The sequence below is a fragment of the Rana temporaria genome, chromosome 2, assembly GCF_905171775.1.
Source record: "Rana temporaria chromosome 2, aRanTem1.1, whole genome shotgun sequence".
Lineage (NCBI taxonomy): Eukaryota > Metazoa > Chordata > Amphibia > Anura > Ranidae > Rana > Rana temporaria.
This window is the reverse complement of record NC_053490.1, coordinates 48,697,267-48,720,366: the sequence shown is the minus strand read 5'-3', so window position 1 is coordinate 48,720,366 and position 23,100 is coordinate 48,697,267. Positions and strand designations below refer to the sequence as shown.

Sequence of the window (23,100 nt, the reverse complement as noted above, 5' to 3'; positions counted from 1 at the left end):
TAGCATTCATTCCTTTGGAATTACGTGCCGTTAACCTTCCCTTTGATCACATTTCCAAAGCTTGTATGCGTTCCTATGGCTTTTACAAGGTGGAGAGAACAGGGTTTATTTTTCTAAACAAAGCTGTAATGGCTATCCCTGTAAAAGGCATTGTTTGATGTGATGTGCCCAGCGATGTGTCACTCATACTGACACAATGACACCGGCACCAGTCACAAACACAACCAGCAGGGAAGCGAGGCGTGGTGACAATACCCCTTGTTCACAGCTGACGTCACCCCGATCTGCTACAGTAAATACAAGGACTTAATTCTTTTCAGCTGATCCACCAAGATTCCATTTCTCCACCCCCCAATCCGCAGTTGTCACAATATGCTGTGTCACATTAAAGCTGCCCGGCGTAGCCGTCAGCTGGATTTCCATAAATAGCGGAAAGCCATGCAAAATAGACCGATTATTTTAAAAGCCCATTCTGTGCTGTCAGTGAAAGTGCCTGTCAAACCCACATGTCTGTGTAATGAAGGCTGGCTGAAAGGCGAGGTGGGGCGTGCAACAAAACGCTGATTATTCCGGCTACGTGCAAAGAACCCGCAACGCTGCGATTAAATAAGCAAACGGCTACAATCATGAATTGAATATATTTACAAGAGAATAATCAGGCTCAGTGCGGCGGCTGCAGATTAACTGAGAAAATTCATGGAGACCTGTATATTCTGTATACCGACATCAAAGGATCCCTTATACAAAGCACTCCTGTACACCAGGGTCATTTATTATAGACCTAGGAAGGGAAAATGCAAGATCTTAAAGATTTGACATATTTTAATCCGATATATTCACATGATTCAACACAGTACTGCCAAGGAGTGCAAGCGATTCCTTTATATTATTGTGGAAAATCGATGCGCAAACTGTTGGCGCTAAATAAATCAATAATATTATTATAATTGTTATTATTCAGGATTTATATAGTGCCAACAGTTTGCAATTCATACAAAGTACAATATTATTAATAATAAATAATAATAATAATAATAATAATAATAATAATAATAATAATAATAATAATAATAATAATATGGCTTTATATAGCGCCAGCAATTTGCAATTCATATAAAAAGGACATTATTAATATAAAATAAATAATAGTTATTAACGTCCTTCATAGGAATTGCAAACGGCCGGCGCTATATAAACCCTCTAAAATAATATTGTCCTTTTATATGAATTGCAAACCGCCATATAAATCTTGTATAAATAATAATAATTGTCCTTTATATGACTTGCAAACTGTTGGCACTATATAAATCTTGCATATTATCAATAATAATGTCCTTTATATGAATTGCAAACTGTTGGCGCTATATAAATCCTCTATAATAAATGAACTAATGTTGAGTAGATTGATGCAAATAGATCACAGGAACTCAAACTAACATTCCTATGGAGAGATTATATTATACAGTTTGTTAGTTATGAAAAAAATCTGTGTTATTTCCCGGGACAAAGCTTTAAAAGCCAGGGACCGGCCCAAAATTGGGAACTGCTGCCAAACCTGCAGATATGCGTAATCTGCATCTGTTCAGTGTCATATGCATTCCAAGACAGTGACTCAACTGAGAGGGCTTGCTGAGATTGGTAGTTATTCAACATTTAAAAGCGGACAGCCAAGCAGCTTAGGGCCACCAAGAATAAAATACTGGCTGCCATTAGAATTATTAAAAATTGAATAAAAAAAATAAAAATAAAAAAACCACACATAAAAAATTTAATATACAAAAACAAGAAGTAAATTGCAGTGTAATAAATATATATATAAAACAAAAATAAAAACACAAAAATAAAATGTACATAAAAAAAAAATTGGAATATATATCATAGACCGCCCTATTAAGGAAATCATTTTTGCATATGTGTCTGTCAACTTGTACCCTTAAATTATATGTATCTACTTTAATAAAAGTTACTGTGTAAACAACAAAAATAAATAAATCAAAACTATAGGACAAAAGAATCCAACACACTTAAAATCCCCCCACCACTGCTCAGGCCTAAACCAGTGCCTTCATTCATATATAGGTAGATTCAGTAAGAGTTAGGCCGGCATATCAGTAGATAAGCCGACCTAACTCAGAATCTACGCCGACTTATGTTTAAGTGTATTCTCAATCAGAGATACACTTAAACATATCTAAGATACGACGGCTTGCGCCGTCCTATCTTAGGTTGCAATATTTCGGATAGCCGCTAGGTGGCGCTTCCATTGCGGTCGGCGAAGAATATGTAAATTAGTAGATACGCCGATTCACGAACGTACGGCCGACGCAGTACTTTTACACCGTTTACGTTAGAGATAGGCTGCCTAAAGTTAGAGCTAGGCCCTAGTTGGAATAGTAATGTTAAGTATGGCCGCCGTTCCCACGTCAAAATTTTTACGTCGTTTGCGCAAGTCGTCCGTGAATCGGGGTTTACGTCGAAATCAATAGGCCCGAGTGGCGTACTTAGCCGCAATGCACACTGGGAAATGTAGGCGCCCGGCGCATGCGCAGTTAGAAAAAAATATGTCAAAAACGTGAGGTCAAGCCCCATTAACATAAAACACACCCCCTTACACACATTTTAATTAGGCGCCCTTATGCCCGCCCGCTTTAGGCTACGCCGCCGTAACTTAGCAGGCAAGTACATTGTGAATCATGTACTTGCCTAGCCAACTTACGGCGGCGTAGCCTAAACACGCTAAGCTACGCCGCCGCAAGTTTAGGCCAATGTTACTGAATCTAGCTAATAGTGTTCATCTTTACTGATGGTAATTTTTTTTTTTCAGTCCATTCACATTGATAACAGTAAGGTTTAGGCAGCCTCAAATGTAAATAAATACATTCCTTGGTGTGTGCAATTAAATAACGCACTAGCAGCCTGGCACGTAGCAACGCAAGGGATCCACAAGCTGCGCTGATCCCTTGGGAACCCTGCGCTAATCCATAGGGTGCCCCCCCGCATACCGCGCTGATCCCTGGGAACCCTGCGCTAATCCATAGGGTGCCCCCCGCGTACCGTGCTGATCCCTGGGAACCCTTCGCTAATCCATAGGGTGCCCCCCGCGTACCGCACTGATCCATAGGGTGCCCCCCGCATACCGCACTGATCCATAGGGTGCCCCCCGCGTACCACACTGATCCATAGGGTGCCCCCCGCGTACCACACTGATCCATAGGGTGCCCCCCGCGTACCACACTGATCCATAGGGTGCCCCCTACAATGATCCCTGGGGAGCCCCCCCACAATGATCCCTGGGGAACCCTACATACCACCCTGATCCCTGGGGTTACCAGACCAGCAATTATTCCTTTTGCTCTACAGAAAAATTATTGATCTATTTTCCAGAAATTCAGTCATAAAAAAGGTAAAAAAAATCTTGGCAGGTCCACCGGGTCTTTGATCTTCTTGATGACAGACCAATCTCACCAACAAAGAAAAACATTAAAAAGTCTACCCATCTGCCTCCAAATCATCCACGGCCAGATAAGCCTCCACTTTGCTGCCCACCTGGGCCAAGGACTGAGTGCATAAGGACTACAAGGACATAAATTACATCATTACCACTGGGGTACCCATGGACATAAGATGCTGTTGGGAAGAAGAACTGACCACAGCAGGACCCCCCTGTCTTGGAATAGGCATGGACACTCGAGGTAATGTGGGTATTCATAACCACAATACAGGCCTCATCCTTGGGAAACAAGAGTGCCCATCCAGGAACGCCCATCCAGGAACGCCCATCCTGGGCAATCAACCTTCCCCTGAGGACTTTGTGGCAGGTGCATGGGTATACATGAACATTCCCCAGGTGGAGAGTCATTGGACAGATTTTGTGATCACCCACTTATGTCAATGACTACCAACCCCATACACTGCCCAAATGGCCATTTACACTGATGGCAAATGTTGCCATATAAATAGTGTGCAGCAGGTCTATGGGCAGTGAGAACACCTGGTCTATTAAAAGTGATCACAGGACTCATCGCTATTGTCTCCAGTGGATCTGCGGTCACTGAACCCTCACCCATCCCTTATCTCCAGGGATCTATGGGCAGTAATCATAGGACACCCATCTATTGTCTCCAGTGATCACACCTGGTCTATTGGCATTGCTCACAATGCCCTTCATCTACGGTCTCCAGTGATCCTATGGGCAGTAACTCCCCCCTCCACATTATCCAGCGATATATGGACAGTGGTCCTTCATTGTCTCCACTAATCAGCCCATCCATGGTCCCCAGTGATCTATGGGCAGTGATAACAACTGGTCTAAAGGCACTGATGGAAACATCTGTTTTCAGTGCCCCATAGTCAATGATCCTCCATTGTTTCCAGTTATCTAAGGGCATTGAGCCCCCTCTACTATCTCCAGGGATCACACCTGGTCTATGGGCAAAGATCACCCCCCCCATCCATCTCCAGTGATCAATGGGCAATGATCATCCATTGTTTCCAATGACCATCAGTTAACCTTTATTCTATCCATGGTCCCCAGTGATCTATGGGCAATGTCTCTCCATAGTTTCCAGTGATCCATGGGCAGTGCTCATAGCTGGTCTATGGGCAGTGATCCTCCATGGACTCCAGTGATCCATGGGCAGTGCTCATAACTGGTCTATGGGCAGTGCTCATACCTGGTCTATGGGCAGTGCTCCTCCATGGACTCCAGGGATCTATGGGCAGTGCTCATACCTGGTCTATGGGCAGTGATCCTCCATGGTCTCCAGTGATCTATGGGCAGTGTTCACACCTAGTCTATAGGGAATGATCAGCCTACACATGGTCTCTAGTGATCTATGGGCAGTGATCGTCTATTGTCTCCAGTGATCACACCTGATCTATGGGCAGGGATCATTGATACTCAATGGTCTCCAATGATCTTCCATGGTCTCTAGTGATCTATGGGCTGTGATCAGCCTATCCATAGACTCTAGTGAGCACACCTGATCTATGGGCAGTGATCCATGGGCAGGGCCGTCTTTAATATGGTTTGGGCCCAGGGCAAACATTTTTTTTTGGGCCCCCCTCCAGCTTATTTTGGGCCTGGCTGGTTCACATGTATGTTTTGGCGGTCCTCATTTGTGCAGGTACAGCAGCCCATTGATTTAAATGGGCTGCCATGCCTTTGTTTCCTGCAGAAAAAAGGTGCATTCAGCATTTTAAAAATACAGTTGCCTTGAAATCCATTCTGCTTTTGCACCATGCTACTTACCTGCAGTTCTTGCACACACAAACGCACTGTGTTTTTAAAAGCGTGACCTAAACATCTAAAAATGCAGCAAGTTTGACAGTGCGGGAACTGCAGATAAGTCACAGCAGACAGCAGAATGGACAGACAGTGCTGTATTTCAGTGCTTGATGGGCATAGGCGTGCCGTGTGCGCAGCCTATTACATGAGGCATGCGCTTTTCTTTGCAGGAAACGCAGGCATGGCGGCCCATTCAAATGAATGGGCTGCTGTGCCTGCGCAAATGTGGGCCGCCAAAACACATACATGTGAACCAGCCAGGCCCAAAATAAGCCCATCAAGCAGTTAAATACAGACAGTAATGTCATCTGCTCTGAGGCTTTACTCAGCCTGGACTGCAGGTCTGGTCTGTTATTTAAAAAGTTCCTCTATTTTACACATGGCATGGCATGGGGTCCCATGGTGCTAAAGCAGAATGGACAGACGGTGCTGTGACCCCATGCCATGCCATGTGTAAAATAGAGGAACTTTTTAAAACACTGACCAGACCTGCAGTGAATCATCAAATATTATAAAGACTTTGGGCACACTCTACAGAAAACTTCAATTTACAATATAGATTAGCAAACAGTGACATACCTTGAGGAGCAGGACATGAAGAAGTCAGCCTCAGGAAGAGCAAACTGGGGATGTTATAAAATCACATTCTAATTCACTTTTATATGCAAGCAGCACCCAGTGGCAGGAAGGGAGAAGTGCACATCTAAAGGGAAGCCAGGGGTGCTGTACATTTTAAAACACTGGGAAGGGAAGCAGTACTGTCACTGGCTGCGTGCCGCTGATGATTTTCAGCCTGATTTGTGGGCAGCACAGGGGCTTAACGGGAGGCAGGGCCGCCATCAGGAATTATGAGGCCACTTACACAGCTTCAGGCATGGGCCCCCTGGAGCAGAGAACCGGGATGGGGGGTGCTGCCGCCTAAAATTAATAAAGCAGGGGGGGGGGCTGCCGCAAATTTAGAAGCGGGGGGCCATTTACAAAAAAAGAAATAAAGAAAGAAATAAAGAAAAATATATATAAAAAAGGGGTGTAGCCATCCGGGGCCCTGGGGACCTCTGGGCCCTTTAATAAAAAGAAAAAAGAAATAAAAAATATATATAAAAAATATATTTTAACCACTTCCATACCAGGTACTTACGCAGCTTCCCGCCCAAGCCAATTTTCAGCTTTCAGCACTGTCGCACTTTGAATGGCAATTGCGCGGTCATGCTACACTGTACCCAAACAAAATTGGCGTCCTTTTTTCCCCACAAATAGAGCTTTCTTTTGGTGGTATTCGATCACCTCTGCGATTTTTTTTTTTTTGCGCAACAACTAAAAAAAGGCTGAAAATTTGGAAAAAAAATTACGTTTTTATTTTTTTCTGTTAATTTTTTTGTAAATAAGTTTTCTCTTTCAATTACGGGCACTGATATGGCGGCACTAATGGGCACCGATGAGATGGCACTGATGGACATCGATGAGGTAGTACTGACGGGCACAGATGAGGTGGCACTGATTGGCGGCGCTGGTATGCGACACTGATGGGCACACATAGGCGGCACTGATGGGCACACATAGGCGGCACTGATGGGCACACATAGGCGGCACTGATGGGCACACATAGGCGGCACTGATGGGCACACATAGGCGGCACTGATGGGCACACATAGGCGGCACTGGGCACTCATAGGTGGCACAGATGGGCACTCATGGGCGGCACTGATGGATACTTATGGGTGGCACAGATGGGCACTGATAGGTGGGCACTGGGCATGGATGGGCACTGTGGGGTGGCACTGGGGTGGCACTGATGGACACTGGGGTGGCGCTGATGGACACTGGGGTGGCGCTGATGGACACTGGGGTGGCAGCACTGATTTTTGCCAGGTTGCCAGTCAGTGCCCATTTGTGGGCACTGACTGGCATCTTTTTTTTTTCTTTATGCTTTTTTTTTTTTTTTTTTCTGTCATTTTTTTTTTTTTTTTTTTTTGTCATTTTTTTTTTTTTTGTCCACCCTGGTGCTCCAGGGTGGGCATCCCTGGTGGTCCAGTGTGGCGATCCGAGGGGGGGCTGCGCTGATAAACAATCAGCGCTAACCCCCCCTGTCAGGAGAGCCGCCGATCGGCTCTCTTCTACTCGCGTCTGTCAGACGCGAGTGAGGAAGAGCCATCGGCGGCTCTTCCTGTTTACATCGTGATCAGCCGTGGTTGGACACGGCTGATCACGTGGTAAAGAGTCTCCGCCGGAGGCTCTTTACCGAGATCGGAGATGCAGGGTGTCAGACTGACACCCCGCATCACCGATCGCCGCGATGCGCGCCCCCACGGGCGCGCGCGGCATGAAATCCTGCAGGACGTTCTGGAACGTCCTGTCAGGATTTCATAACCACTTCCCGGACGTAAATCGGCCATAGGCCGGGCGGGAAGTGGTTAAAAAGGGGGTTGCCATCTGGGGCCCTGGGGACCTCTGGGCCCTTTAATATTTTTTTTTTAATAAAAATAAATTACAAAAAAAAGGGGGTTGCCATCTGGGACCTCTGGGCCCTTTAATAAAAAATATATATAAAGAAACATTTATAAAAAAAAAGGGGGGGTTGCCATCCAGGGCCCTGGGGACCTCTGGGCCCTTAAATAAAAAATAAATAAAAAAATATATAAACAAAAATAAAAAAATAAACATTTATAAAAAAAATAAAGGGTGTTTGCCACATGGGGCCCTGGGGAACTCTGAGCCCTTTAATAAAAAAAAAGAATTATATATATATATATATATATATATATATATATATATATATATATATATATATATATATATATATATATATATATATATATATATATATATATATATATATATATATATATATATATATATATATAAATATAAAAAGAAATAAAATATATAAAAAAAATGTTTTTTATAAAAAATAAGGGGGGTTGCCATCCGGGGCCCTGGGGACCCCTGGGTCCTATAATAATAATAATAATAATAAACATTTATATATATATATATATATATATATATATATATATATATATATTTATATATATATATAAATAAAAAGATTTTTTTTATAAAAAAGGGGGGTTGTCATCCGGGGCCCTGGGGAACTATGGGCCCCTGGGGACCCCCAGACCTCTAAAAAAAAATTGGCCCTTTAATAAAAAATAAAATAAAAATATATTAAAAAATTGTCCGTTTAATAAAAATATATAATTTTTTTTTTTTTTATTTAAAAATAAATAAAACAAGGGGGGGTTGCCATCTGGGGCCCTGGGGTCCCCTGGGGTCCTCCGGGTTGCTTTGGGCCCCCAACAGTGACAGGGCCCAGGGCACCTGCCCCATTTGCCCTGCGGTAAAGACGGCCCTGTCCATGGGCAGTGCACATACTTGGTCTACCGGCAGTGATCCTCCATGGTCACATCTGGTCTACTGGCAGTGATTATTGATCCTCCATGGTCTCAAGTGATCCTCCATGGTCTCAAGTGATCCTCCATGGTCTCAAGTGATCCTCCATGGTCTCAAGTGATCCTCCATGGTCTCAAGTGATCTATGGGCAGTGTTGACACCTGGTCTATGGGCAGTGGTCAGCCTATCCATGGTCTCTAGTGATCACACCTGATCTATAGTCAGTGGTCACACATGGGCAAGCACCAGCCTATCCCATGGCCCCCAATAGTCACACCTGGTCTATAGTCGGTGATCCCGCACTGTCCCCGGTGATGCTCCTCTTACCTGCGGCTCCAGCATCCATTCCTCCGCCCCCGGGGTGGCCTCCTCCCGGTAGATGAATGCGGAGTAGAGGGGGATCCGGTGCTCGGTGCTGTACAGGGTGGCGGAGTGCGGGTCCCCCCGGTACCTCTGGCAGATGCGGACCTGTCCCGGGTGGGCGAACCCCTCCGGCGGGCTGTCCCGGTAGAAGAAGCGATTACACTCCGCGAAGCCATCCTCCCCGTCCTGCACCACCCGACCGTATAGCATGCAGGGCAGAGCCGCCAAGACCATCACCAGCGCCGCCACCGTCATCATCCTCCAGTACCGCACACACTACCTGCCGGCCGAGGAGGAGGAGAGGAATGCGGGAGGAGAGGAGCCACTCCCCGCCCACCATACACCCAACTCCGCCCACCATACACCCAACTCCGCCCACTATACACCCAACTCCGCAGTGTGACCGACTGCAGGCACCGCGCACTGCCTGCCGGGAGATCCCTCCCTTCTACTGACACCACACAGTCCTGTACACGGGGACCTGACACCAGACCACAGAGCCTTGTACACAGGGACCTGTCCTCCCCACAGAGCTTTGTACACAGGGACCTGTCCTCCCCAGAGAGCCTTGTACACAGGGATCTTTCCTCCCCAGAGAAAGCCTTGTACACAGGGACCCGTCCTCCCCAGAGAGCCTTGTACACAGGGACCTGTCCTCCCCAGAGAGCCTTGTACACAGGGACCTGTCCTCCCCAGAGAGGCTTGTACACAGGGACCTGTCCTCCCCAGAGAGCCTTGTACACAGGGACCCGTCCTCCCCAGAGAGGCTTGTACACAGGGACCTGGCACCATACCACACAGCCCTGTCCTCCCCAGAGAAAGCCTTGTACACAGGGACCCGTCCTCCCCAGAGAGCCTTGTACACAGGGACCTGTCCTCCCCAGAGAGCCTTGTACACAGGGACCCGTCCTCCCCAGAGAGCCTTGTACACAGGGACCTGTCCTCCCCAGAGAGCCTTGTACACAGGGACCCGTCCTCCCCAGAGAGCCTTGTACATGGGGACCTGTCCTCCCCACAGAGCCTTGTACACAGGGACCTGGCACCATACCACACAGCCCTGTCCTCCCCAGAGAAAGCCTTGTACACAAGGACCTGTCCTCCCCAGAGAAAGCCTTGTACACAGGGACCCGTCCTCCCCAGAGAGCCTTGTACACAGGGACCTGTCCTCCCCAGAGAGCCTTGTACACAGGGACCCGTCCTCCCCAGAGAGCCTTGTACACAGGGACCTGTCCTCCCCAGAGAGCCTTGTACACAGGGACCCGTCCTCCCCAGAGAGCCTTGTACACAGGGACCTGTCCTCCCCAGAGAGCCTTGTACATGGGGACCTGTCCTCCCCACAGAGCCTTGTACACAGGGACCTGGCACCATACCACACAGCCCTGTCCTCCCCAGAGAAAGCCTTGTACACAAGGACCTGTCCTCCCCAGAGAAAGCCTTGTACACAAGGACCTGTCCTCCCCAGAGAAAGCCTTGTACATAGGGACCTGTCCTCCCCAGAGAAAGCCTTGTACACAGGGACCTGTCCTCCCCAGAGAGCCTTGTACATAGGGACCCGTCCTCCCCAGAGAGCCTTGTACACAGGGACCTGTCCTCCCCGGAAAGCCTTGTACACAGGGACCTGTCCTCCCCGGAAAGCCTTGTACACAGGGACCTGTCCTCCCTACAGAGCCTTGTACATAGGGACCTGTCCTCCCCACAGAGCCTTGTACATAAGGACCTGTCCTCCCCAGAGAGCCTTGTACACAGGGACCTGTCCTCCCCAGAAAGCCTTGTACACAGGGACCTGTCCCCCCCCCCCCAGAGAGCCTTGTACACAGGGACCCGTCCTCCCCAGAGAGCCTTGTACATAGGGACCTGTCCTCCCCAGAGAGCCTTGTACATAGGGACCTGTCCTCCCCAGAGAGCCTTGTACACAGGGACCTGTCCTCCCCAGAAAGCCTTGTACACAGGGACCTGTCCCCCCCCCCCCAGAGAGCCTTGTACACAGGGACCTGCCCCCCCCACCCAGAGAGCCTTGTACATAGGGACCAGTGGCAGCTGGTGCTCAAATTTTTTGGGGGGGCGCAAACAAAAAAAAAAAAAACAATTGCAGCCTCACTGGGCCCATCAATTATCACCACTGTGCCATGCCATCAAACGCAACCACTGTGCCATGCCATCAAACGCAACCACTGTGCCATCAAATGCAGTCACTGTGCCATGCCATCAAACACAGCCACTATGCCATCAATTGTCACCACTTTGCCATCAATTATCACCACTGTGCCATCAATTGTCACCACTGTGCCATCAATTGTTACCACTGTGCCATCAATTGTCACCACTGTGCCATCAATTGTCACCACTGTGCCATCAATTGTTACCAATGTGCCATCACTTGTCACCACTGTGCCATCAATTGTCACCATTGTGCCCATCAATTGTCACTGTCCAGACATCCATCCACCTCGGAGCTTTATATTATAACCTGCTGGGACTTGTAGTTCTCTATTGTCTCCTGGGGCTCAGGTACATGCAATCCACCATATTTGTTCAGTTTTTCTCACTGCTCGGCTGGGACTTGTAGTCCCATATATGGTGGATTGCATGCACCTGAGCCCCAGGAGATGATGGAGAACTACAAGTCCCAGCAGTCTAACTACAATAACAGGCTCCGAGGTGGATGGGGATCAAGCAGTGCAGGATTGGCTTGATCGCCCCCAAAGTCATCAGCCGTGACGTGACACAACCCAGGCATCCATCGGCTTACTTAGCCGTTCCGCTCGGGCTGTATGAAATGATGTGAGCTGCCGCGTGACGTCACTTACGCTTTTCGTCTGAAAGACGAATGGCCGGAAGTAACAATGCTCCCGCCTCCCAGCGCCCATAGAAGCACTGTCACGGGGACGGGAAGCTCATCAGCGCTTTGCAATGCGCTCGATAGGCGGGGATTGAAAAGCCCGCTTATGAAGCACCATGTATGCAATCTAAAGATTGCATTGACGTGGCGCTTCATAGGGCAATGGTGGCTGGCGCTCCAAAAAAATTTAAATAAAGGATTTTTTTTTTTCAAGTTTCTTAAAGGGGCCACTAAAAAAAATATATATATATATATATATATATATATATATATATATATTTTGTGCCTACAGGAGGGGGGGCAGCGCCCGGGCGCCCCCTATGGGCGGGCCGCCACTGATAGGGACCTGTCCTCCCCAGAGAGCCTTGCACACAGGGACCTGTCCTCCCCAGAGAGCCTTGTACATAGGGACCTGTCCCCCCCAGAAAGCCTTGTACACAGGGACCTGCCCCCCCCAGAGAGCCTTGTACATGGGGACCTATCCTCCCCAGAGAGCCTTGTACACAGGGACCTGTCCTCCCCAGAGAGCCTTGTACATGGGGACCTATCCTCCCCAGAGAGCCTTGTACACAGGGACCTGTCCTCCCCAGAGAGGCTTGTACACAGGGACCCGTCCTCCCAGAGAAAGCCTTGTACACAGGGACCTGTCCTCCCCAGAGGGCCTTGTACATAGGGACCCGTCCTCCCAGAGAAAGCCTTGTACACAGGGACCTGTCCTCCCCAGAGAGCCTTGTACACAGGGACCTGTCCTCCCCAGAGAGCCTTGTACACAGGGACCTGTCCTCCCCAGAGAGCCTTGTACATAGGGACCTGTCCTCCCCAGAGAGCCTTGTACATAGGGACCTGTCCTCCCCAGAGAGCCTTGTACACAGGGACCTGTCCTCCCCAGAGAGCCTTGTACACAGGGACCTGTCCTCCCCAGAGAGCCTTGTACACAGGGACCTGTCTTCCCCAGAGAAAGCCTTGTACACAGGGACCTGTCCTCCCCAGAGAAAGCCTTGTACACAGGGACCTTTCCTCCCCAGAGAAAGCCTTGTACACAGGGACCTGTCCTCCCCAGAGAAAGCCTTGTACACAGGGACCCGTCCTCCCAGAGAAAGCCTTGTACACAGGGACCTGTCCTCCCCAGAGGGCCTTGTACATAGGGACCCGTCCTCCCAGAGAAAGCCTTGTACATAGGGACCTGTCCTCCCCAGAGAGCCTTGTACACAGGGACCTGTCCTCCCCAGAGAAAGTCTTGTACACAGGGACCCGTCCTCCCAGAGAAAGCCTTGTACACAGGGACCTGTCCTCCCCAGAGAAAGTCTTGTACATAGGGACCCGTCCTCCCCAGAGAAAGTCTTGTACATAGGGACCTGTCCTCCCCAGAGAAAGCCTTGTACATAGGGACCCGTCCTCCCAGAGAAAGCCTTGTACACAGGGACCTGTCCTCCCCAGAGAGCCTTGTACACAGGGACCTGTCCTCCCCAGAGAGGCTTGTACATAGGGACCTGTCCTCCCCAGAGAAAGCCTTGTACATAGGGACCCGTCCTCCCAGAGAAAGCCTTGTACACAGGGACCTGTCCTCCCCAGAGAGCCTTGTACACAGGGACCTGTCCTCCCCAGAGAGGCTTGTACATAGGGACCCGTCCTCCCCAGAGAAAGCCTTGTACACAGGGACCTGTCCTCCCCAGAGAGCCTTGTACACAGGGACCTGTCCTCCCCACAGAGCCTTGTACACAGGGACCTGTCCTCCCCAGAGAAAGCCTTGTACACAGGGACCTGTCCTCCCCAGAGAGGCTTGTACACAGGGACCTGTCCTCCCCAGAGAAAGTCTTGTACATAGGGACCCGTCCTCCCCAGAGAAAGTCTTGTACATAGGGACCTGTCCTCCCCAGAGAAAGCCTTGTACATAGCCTTGTACATAGGGACCCGTCCTCCCAGAGAAAGCCTTGTACACAGGGACCTGTACTCCCCAGAGAGCCTTGTACACAGGGACCTGTCCTCCCCAGAGAGGCTTGTACACAGGGACCTGTCCTCCCCAGAGAGCCTTGTACATAGGGACACGTCCTCCCCAGAGAAAGCCTTGTACACAGGGACCTTTCATCCCCAGAGAAAGCCTTGTACATAGGGACCTGTCCTCCCCAGAGAGCCTTGTACACAGGGATCTGTCCTCCCCAGAGAAAGCCTTGTACATAGGGACCCATCCTCCCCAGAGAAAGTCTTGTACACAGGGATCTGTCCTCCCCAGAGAAAGCCTTGTACACTAGGGTGACCGGACATCCCCAGTTTCAGGGGACAGTCCCCTGATTGAGGACACTGTCCCCGGACCAAGTCTGTCCCTGGTTTTGTCCCCAGATTGGATTTAATAGGGGGCAGGGGCAATTTCAAAGACAATCAGTGCAGAACTAAAATAAAAAAAATACAATTACACACCCTTGCTCCGCAGTGCCTACTAGCATAGGGGGGTTGTATTTTTCCCATTATCTGTGCCCCCTTCTGATGATCATGTGCTGGTGGGAGCGAAGGGAATATTTCTTCATTTTTGGGCGCATGCCCATTCAGCTTCGCTCGCATTTTCTTCTGCCTTGGCTCAAATCCTGGCCAGCCACCTGCCTATCTCCTTGCCTTCCCTGGCGGAGTGATCTTCCTCCGCACCCCACCCAGTAGTAGCCGGGGCCCGAAGAGTAAGACTTGAGAGGCTGTGAGGCGAGCGGCGAAGGGCAGAGAGTCGCTGATTGTTGCCATTACTAGTAGAGAAAAAATATGTCCCCGGATTTCATTTTAAAAATCTGGTCACCTTACTCTAATTGGCTTCAAAAAAGGGTGGTTTCGGGGCACAGAGCCCTCCCAGTTGTGTGACAATAGCATATAAATATTTGCTATTGTCTTTCTGTTTCTCCTCCCGGCCAATCAGGAAGTGGGTTCTGAGACCCAATTGGCCAGGGATCCACTTCCTGTTTGGCCGGAAGGAGAAGCAAGGGTCCTGGAGCGAGGAACAGCAGCCCTCATCTTCCTTCTAAGGTAAGGAGGCCTCTGATTGCCGCCTACCCGTCTGCCTCCCGTGAGGGGAAGGGCGATCCCCACCTTCCCGTCTGCCTACCGCGGGCGGAATCTCCACCTTAATTTCCATCTCCCACTTGTGGGGGATCGCGGCCTTCCCGTCCAACTCCCACTGGGGGGATGGTGTTGGCTTGACGCCCCCTCCAAAATATTGAGCACCAGACACCGCTGGCCAGTATCATAATATTTTCTTTTAACACAATTTAGTTATTGCAAGTATATATGACTATAACTGATAATTGGATCGCTAGAATTCAAAGAGATTTGCGCATTTATTACGGAGGCGCAGGGCAACGATTTTGCCCTGCGCCCCCGCAATTTTTTTGTGCTGCCCTCGATTCACGGAGCATAAGCTGCGTAAATTGCGCGGGCGCGCCGGCAAAATGCCCGGCGCAAGAGCACGCAATTTAAATGATCCCGTAGGGGGCGGGAAATCATTTAAATTAGGTGCGTTCCCGCGCCGAGCGTAGAGCGCATGCTCCGTCGGGAAAGTTTCCCGACGTGCATTGCGGCAAATGACGTCGCAAGGACGTCATTTGCTTCAAAGTGAACGTGAATGGCGTCCAGTGCCTTTCACGATTCACTTACGCAAACTACGTAAAATTCAAATTTTGCGACGCGGGAACGACGGGTATACGTAACATGGGCTGCCTAATAGCAGGGGCAGCCTTGCGCGAAAACCGCCGTACGTAAACAACGTAACTTGCGTACGCAGGGCTCGCGCAACATTGTGAATCGGTGTTAGTATGCAATTTGTATACTATACACTGAGCACAGTGGGAGCGCCCCCTAGCAGTCATCGCAAGAATGCAGCCTAAAATATGCGTGGCATAAGAGCCTTATGCCACGCAGATTTTAGGCTGCAGTCAGCGTTACGATGTTCCTTAATCAGGAGCATTCGTAACGCCGGAGCAAGTAAGCAATTGCGCTGTGTAACCTATGGTTACACAGGCGCAATTGCTTCTTGAATCTGGGCCACTGATTTGTTCTTTTCTGGCTTAGATTCCTCACCGCCGAGATCATTTGTGGCCTGCAGTCCTTTCATAACCGGGGAATTGTACATCGGGATGTCAAACCAGAAAACATTCTGCTGGATAGCAGTGGACATGTTAGGATCGCTGATTTTGGCGTATCGGAAGCGGATGTGCATTCCTCTCATGCCCCGACGTCCTATGTTGGCACTCCATACTACATGGCACCAGAAGTGAGTATTGGATCATTTTGCTTTTCCCTTTTACTTGTCAGTAAAGCAACCAGTAATGACTATTCTACTCTTTTATGACATTTCTACAGGTCCATTTGAAAATGCCACACGGATTTCCTGCTGATTATTTCTCCTTGGGAGTTATAGTTTATGAGATGGCGACTGGAAAATATCCATTCGCCTACTCCAACGCAGATACCATTGCAGACACCAGTTCAGACGCCGACTCGGACCCTGGCTGGGTCACCGACTCGGACACTGACTCAGGCATCGATCAGGTGCTCAAAGACTCAATCTGCAACGATTTTCCAAGTTTCCCAGAGGATTTCAACATGGATCTCAAGGACCTCATAGCGGACAAAGTAAGTATATACCACCTGTAGCCAGACAGAAAATGGCTATTTTATTAAAATATATTAAAGAAGAATTGTATAGTTATTGCCTCTGTACCAATGTTAACCTTTTTTTGTATATTATTACAGCTTCTATGCAAATGTCTAAATGCAAGAGAGATGCATGTTAAAGATCTGCAAAGGCACCCATTTTTTAACGGCATAGACTGGGTGAAACTGAAGGCTGGGGAAGTAAGCTCACCATTCGACATAGAGAAAGTAAGTATACGAACCACACATTGGTCCCTCTATATTTTCTCAGCACCTGAGTGTGCATAACCATTTCATATAGAAAGGCTATCATTGTACATATTCTTCAGTAATAATATTTCTTCTCTTCACAGGACCAGATCACAGAGCTGATGATGGAGGAAAACGAAGAAGAACTGGATGCTGAAGTATCAGAAGTAGGGTTGTCCCGATACCGATACCAGTATCGGTATCGGGACCGATACCGAGTATTAGCGGGAGTACTCGTACTCCCGCTAATACCGCCGATGCTAAAATAGAATACTCCCGCCGCGTGTCGCAAAGCCGCCGCCGCTGCCGCGTTAATCACCGCGGCGCGGGGAACATTTCAGTCAGCTTTTGTTTGAATAGCTGTTTTCCCCGCCGCGCATAGACACTCCCCCTTGGACGGATCTGTCCAATCGCGAGCAAGGGGGAGTGTCTCTATACACAGCGCGGCGGGGAAAACAGCTATTCAAACGAACGCTGACTGTTCCCCGCGCGGTGATTAACGCGGCAGCGGCATAATGTATAGGTACGGGGGACATGGCTGGATATACGGGGGGACATGGTTGGATATACGGGGGGACATGGCTGTATATATACGGAGGGACATGGCTGGATATATGGAGGGACATGGCTGGATATACGGGGGACATGGCTGGATATACGGGGGACATGGCTGGATATGGGGGGGACATGGCTGCGTATATGGGGACATGGCTGGATATGTGGGGGACATGGCTGGATATGTTTGGGGACATGGCTGCATATGTGGGGGACATGGCTGCATATGTGGGGGACATGGCTGGATATGTGGGGGACATGGCTGCATATGTTGGGGACATGGCTGCATATGTTGGGGACATGGCTGCATGTGGGGGGACATGGCTGGATATGTTTGGGGACATGGCTGCGTATGTGGGGGACATGGCTGCATATGTTTGGGGACATGGCTGCATATGTTGGGGACATGGCTGCATATGGGGGGACATGGCTGGATATGTGGGGGACATGGCTGCGTATGTGGGGGACATGGCTGCATATGTTTGGGGACATGGCTGCATATGTTGGGGACATGGCTGCATATGTTGGGGACATGGCTGCATATGTTTGGGGACATGGCTGCATATGTTTGGGGACATGGCTGCATATGTTTGGGGACATGGCTGCATATGTGGGGGGGACATGGCTGCATTTGGGGACACATTTAAAAAAAAGTATCGGTATTCGGTATCGGCGAGTACATAAAAAAAAGTATCGGTACTTGTACTCAGTCCTAAAAAAGTGGTATCGGGACAACCCTAATCAGGAGCTTTATTGTAGGTTCTCTTTTACCAGCAGCAGATGGGGAGAAATACAAAGGCCATAGGTGCCATCAGCTCTCCCTGTCTGGAGCTGATAATTTTTTGGCTTGTAATTATTTTTATATGTGTAGCACCCTCTACCTTTAGGTAGGTGCTAGGATAGGATTTTTCTGGGTTTAAGATATCAGTGCAGGCAAATTTAGGCAGGTCTGTGGCTGTGCTCTAGGCTAGGCCTGTTTGTTTTGATCTGGGGCTGGGAGTGTTTAGTGCAGTAGTGGGTGTGATCACCTGTGCTCTGACTCAGAGACACCTCCCCTGCTATCAGGAAGATTGTTCTGGAATAGGGGTTGGACCTGAAGTTTGAGTGACCGGCAGCTCATCTGAGGAGCTCTGACCAATCCTCGTTCGGTATTGGCAGGGGGCAGGCCTACTATATAAGCTGAGGTCACATGCTGCTAGGGGAATTCTAACGGTGCAGGAGAAAGGAGAATGGAGGTTTAGGCAGTTGCTGCAGGGTGTCCCCATTAGGGGATGCACCGAGCGTGGAGGAGGGCCAAAGGAGCCGCTAGGGTGTATTCCTGGATAAAGATCTTCACAAGTCAGTGTCAAGCTCCTGTGACCGGGGAACACAGGACTTGAACTTTGGAGTAGGTCAGTGTGGAAGAAGCAAGAGGAGGATTGTTGAGAGTAGTGCAGAATGCTGTGGCCAGGGAATGCAGCGTTTGCAGTTGTGGACTGGCTGGGAGCAGTAGTCCGCTTATTGCCGTGTGCTGCCACTACTGGGCCGTCGGGGAGAGGTACCGCGTACCTCTGGCCTAGTGAAGCACTCAAGTAATATCATCCAAAAGACTGTGTAGCTACTAAAATCACTGAGCCACCGGGGAGAGGTATTGTATGCCTCTGGCTTCTTGATTTGCTCCAGCAACACAATTTTTTTTTAGGCATGTGTTGGACTGGATATAAGGGGAGGTTGGAGGCCAGTATTTTTTTTTTGTTTTTGCCATTTGGCACAAGATATGTGCAAACCAGCAATAATATATTGACTGGAAAATTATGACATTACTCTCGCAATGATGGTAAAAATAAACCTTTCAACCTTTCAACCTTTCCAAACTTTATTAACACCATCCGTTGTATCACTACGAGCACCCAAGACTTAGAATAGATTATGCGAAGTGTCGCTGTGATCAAGTGTAAGCCATAAAGTAGATCCATGCGCTCATAAAGTAGATCTATGCGCTCTGCTGTGGGAGCGTTGTGTAAGTTCACATATGTTTGCAAATATATGCAACAAAAACCTCTGTTGTATCAACATTTTTGCACTAGTTTAGCTGCTAAATGTATTTATTTCCATAAATCTCTCAATTTGGAAATGACATTAGAGTAGAGTTAGGGACCGCACTTTGCAGAGGGGCCTTGATGTGGCAGTGTGGCTTCACATATATTTGCAAAGATACAAAAAATGTAAACCTAATACAAATTGTTGAAACTGTCTAGACTTGTTTTATTTTGCTGGTTAGCTGGTAAGGGCCCTTTCACACTTAGGGATCCCGTGAGGATCCGTTCCTTTAATATGCGCTTGCTCAGCGGGAATCGCTCCGTTGAATCCCCACTGAGCCGGCGGATGACAGGGCGGTCCCTGCACAGTGTGCAGGGATCGGATGAACACGGACTGTCTGTGATGTTCTGTCCATGTTCATCCGATCCACAGACGGATTCAAAAATAGGATTTTCCTCCGTCTGCAGAAACGGACCATAGCGGGGACCGATGAGATCGGATGTTCATCCACTGACACCCGCTATTCCATAGGGATACATGTATGTCTGTATTTCATCCGAAAATGGATGGATGAAATACGGACATACGGCCCGCTGGTGTGAAAGGGCCCTATATGTGCTAGGGAATTTTATATTGTATTGTTTTGTGAACTGCCATACTTAGGAAGCATCTTCAGGGAAATCTGATTTATATTGGTCATAATGGACAGAGTTATCGTCAATTTTCATCGCTGGACGCCGTTATCGACCATTGACATCGCTGGACGGCGTTATCAACAATTGATATTGCTGGATGGCGTTATCAACAATTGTGGCCTGGTCTTTGACCAGCAAAATGGTCCAGGGCTGAATTGGTTAACCACTTGCTTACTGTGCACATATACCCCCCTCCTGCCCAGGTGAAATTTCAGCTTCCGGCACTGCGTCGCTTTAACTGACAATTGCGCGGTCGTGCGACGTGGCTCCCAAACAAAATTGACGTCCTTTTTTCCCCACAAGTAGAGCTTTCTTTTGGTGGTATTTGATCGCCTGTGCGGTTTTTATTTTTTGCGCTATAAACAAAAAAGAGCGACAATTTTGAAAAAAAATACAATATTTTTTACTTGTTGCTATAATAAATATGCCAATTAAAAAAAAAAAAAAAAATTTTTTCTCAGTTTAGGCCGATACGTATTCTTCTACATATTTTTGGTAAAAAAAAAAAAAAATCGCAATAAGCGCAAAAGTTATAGCGCCTACAAAATAGGGGACAGAATTATTATTTTTTATTTTTTTACTAGAAATGGTGGCGATCTGCGATTTTTATTGGGACTGCGACGTTATGGCGGACACATCGGACACTTTTGACACATTTTTGGCGCCATTCACATTTAAACTGCGATCAGTGCTATAAATATGCACTAATTACTGTATAAATGTGACTGGCATTGAAGGGGTTGACACTAGGGGGTGAGGAAGGGGTTAAATGTATTCCCTGGGTGTGTTCTAACTGTAGGTGAAGGGGGTGACTGGGGGAGGTGACCGATCTGTGTCCCTATGTACAAGAGACACAGATCGGTCTCCTCTCCAGAGACAGGACGCTGTCTCTGTGTCAGCCGGCAATGAGAGATGATCTCATATGTTTACATATGAGATCATCTCTCATTGGCCACACAGATCGCATCGCAAACGGCCACTCTGATTGGCCGTTTGTCGGCAATCTGTAATTGGCTGTGTCCAAGGGACACGGCCAACACAGAGTTTCCCCGCTGCGCGCTCTGGAGCGCGCGCGGGGAACGCCCAAAGGGGCGGACGTCAATTGACCTCCAGTTGGATATTCAGGTCCACGCTGTAGCCGTCATTCGGCTATAGCGCGGGCCCCAAGAAGCTAAGCGTTGACAAAAAAAAAACCTGAAAGCCGATTGGTTTCTATGCAGAGCTGCACCAGATTTTGCACTCTCTAGTTTGAGTAAATCAACCCCAATGTGTCGTAATCAGGGCCGGACTTACCATTGGGCTTGACTGGGCTCAAGCCCAGGGGCCCCACCCAATAGGGGGCCCCCTAAAAAAAAAAAAAAAAAAAAAATTTTTTTTTTTTTTTTTTTTTTTTTTTTTAGGGGTCCAGAGGTCCCCAGGGGCCCGGAGCCCCCCAGGGCCCTGGACGGCAACCCCCCCTTTTTTATTTTTTTTTTTATTTTTTTTTATTTAATTTATTTATTTTTTGTAAAAAAATGTTTTTTTTATATATTTTTTATTTTTATATATATAATAATATATATATATAAAAATAAAAAATATATATAAAAAAAACATTTTTTTACAAAAAATAAATAAAAAAAAGGGGGGTTGCCGTCCGGGGCCCTGGAGACCCCTGGGCCCTTTAATAATAATAATAATAATAATATATATATATATATATATATTATTATTATTATTATTATTATTAAAGGGCTCAGGGGTCTCCACGGCCCCCGGATGGCAACCCACCTTTTTTATTTTTTTATATACAGTGGGGATCGAAAGTTTGGGCACCCCAGGTAGAAATTTGTATTAATGTGCATAACGAGGCCAAGGAAAGATGGATAAATCTCCAAAAGGCATCAAATTACAGATTAGACATTCTTATAATATGTCAAAAAAAGTTATATTTTATTTCCATCATTTACACTTTCAAAATTACAGAAAACAAAAAAATGGCGTCTGCAAAAGTTTGGGCACCCTGCAGAATTTATAGCATGCACTGCACCCCCTTTGCAAAACTGAGATCTGCCAGTGTCATGGATTGTTCTCAATCATCGTCTGGGAAGACCAGGTGATGTCAATCTCAAATGTTTTAAATGCCCAGACTCATCTGACCTTGCCCCAACAATCAGCACCATGGGTTCTTCTAAGCAGTTGTCTAGAAAATTGAAACTGAAAAAAGTTGACGCTCACAAAGCTGGAGAAGGCTATAAGAAGATAGCAAAGCGTTTTCAGATGTCAATATCCTCTGTTCGGAATGTAGTTAATAAATGGCAGTCATCAGGAACAGTGGAAGTTAAAGCAAGATCTGGAAGACCAAGACAAATAGACAGAACAGCTCGCAGGATTGTGAGAAAAGCAATTCAAAACCCACGTTTGACTGCAGGATCCCTCCAGAAAGATCTGGCAGACACTGGAGTTGTGGTACACTATTCCACTATAAAGAGATACTTGTACAAATATGGTCTTCATGGAAGAGTCATCAGAAGAAAACCTCTCCTACGTCCTCACCACAAAAATCAGCGTTTGAACTTCGCAAATGAACATATAGACAGGCCTGATGCATTTTGGAAACAAGTTCTGTGGACCGATGAGGTTAAAATAGTATTTTTTGTCCGGAATGAGCAAAGGGACGTTTGGAGAAGAAAGAGCACAGAATTTAATGAAAAGAACCTCTGTCCAACTGTGAAGCATGGGGGTGGATCAATCATGCTTTGGGGTTGTATTGCAGCCAGTGGCACAGGGAAAATTTCACGAGTAGAAGGAAAAATGGATTCAATAAAATTTCAGCAAATTTTGGATGGTAACTTGATGCCATCTGTGAAAAAGCTGAAGTTAAAGAGAGGATGGCTTCTACAAATGGATAATGATCCTAAACACACCTGAAAATCCATGGGGGATTACATCAAGAGGCGTAAACTGAAGGTTTTGCCATGGCCTTCACAATCTCCTGACCTCAACATAATTGAAAATCTATGGATAGACCTTAAAAGAGCAATGCGTGACAGACAGCCCAGAAATCTCAAAGAACTGAAAGACTTTTGTAAGGA

The 23,100-nt window shown here is 47.6% G+C and overlaps 1 protein-coding gene across 1 annotated transcript in view; it reads right to left on the bottom strand.

The window, feature by feature from the left end:
- The window catches only part of ENDOD1 (endonuclease domain containing 1), a 39,142-nt gene extending 29,784 nt beyond the window's left edge, over positions 1–9,358 (bottom strand). The window contains 1 exon segment of the mRNA XM_040340171.1: positions 9,005–9,358. Within this exon segment, the coding sequence (XP_040196105.1) occupies positions 9,005–9,298 (294 nt within the window). The 5' untranslated portion in view covers positions 9,299–9,358.
- Between the last annotated feature and the right edge of the window lie 13,742 nt (positions 9,359–23,100).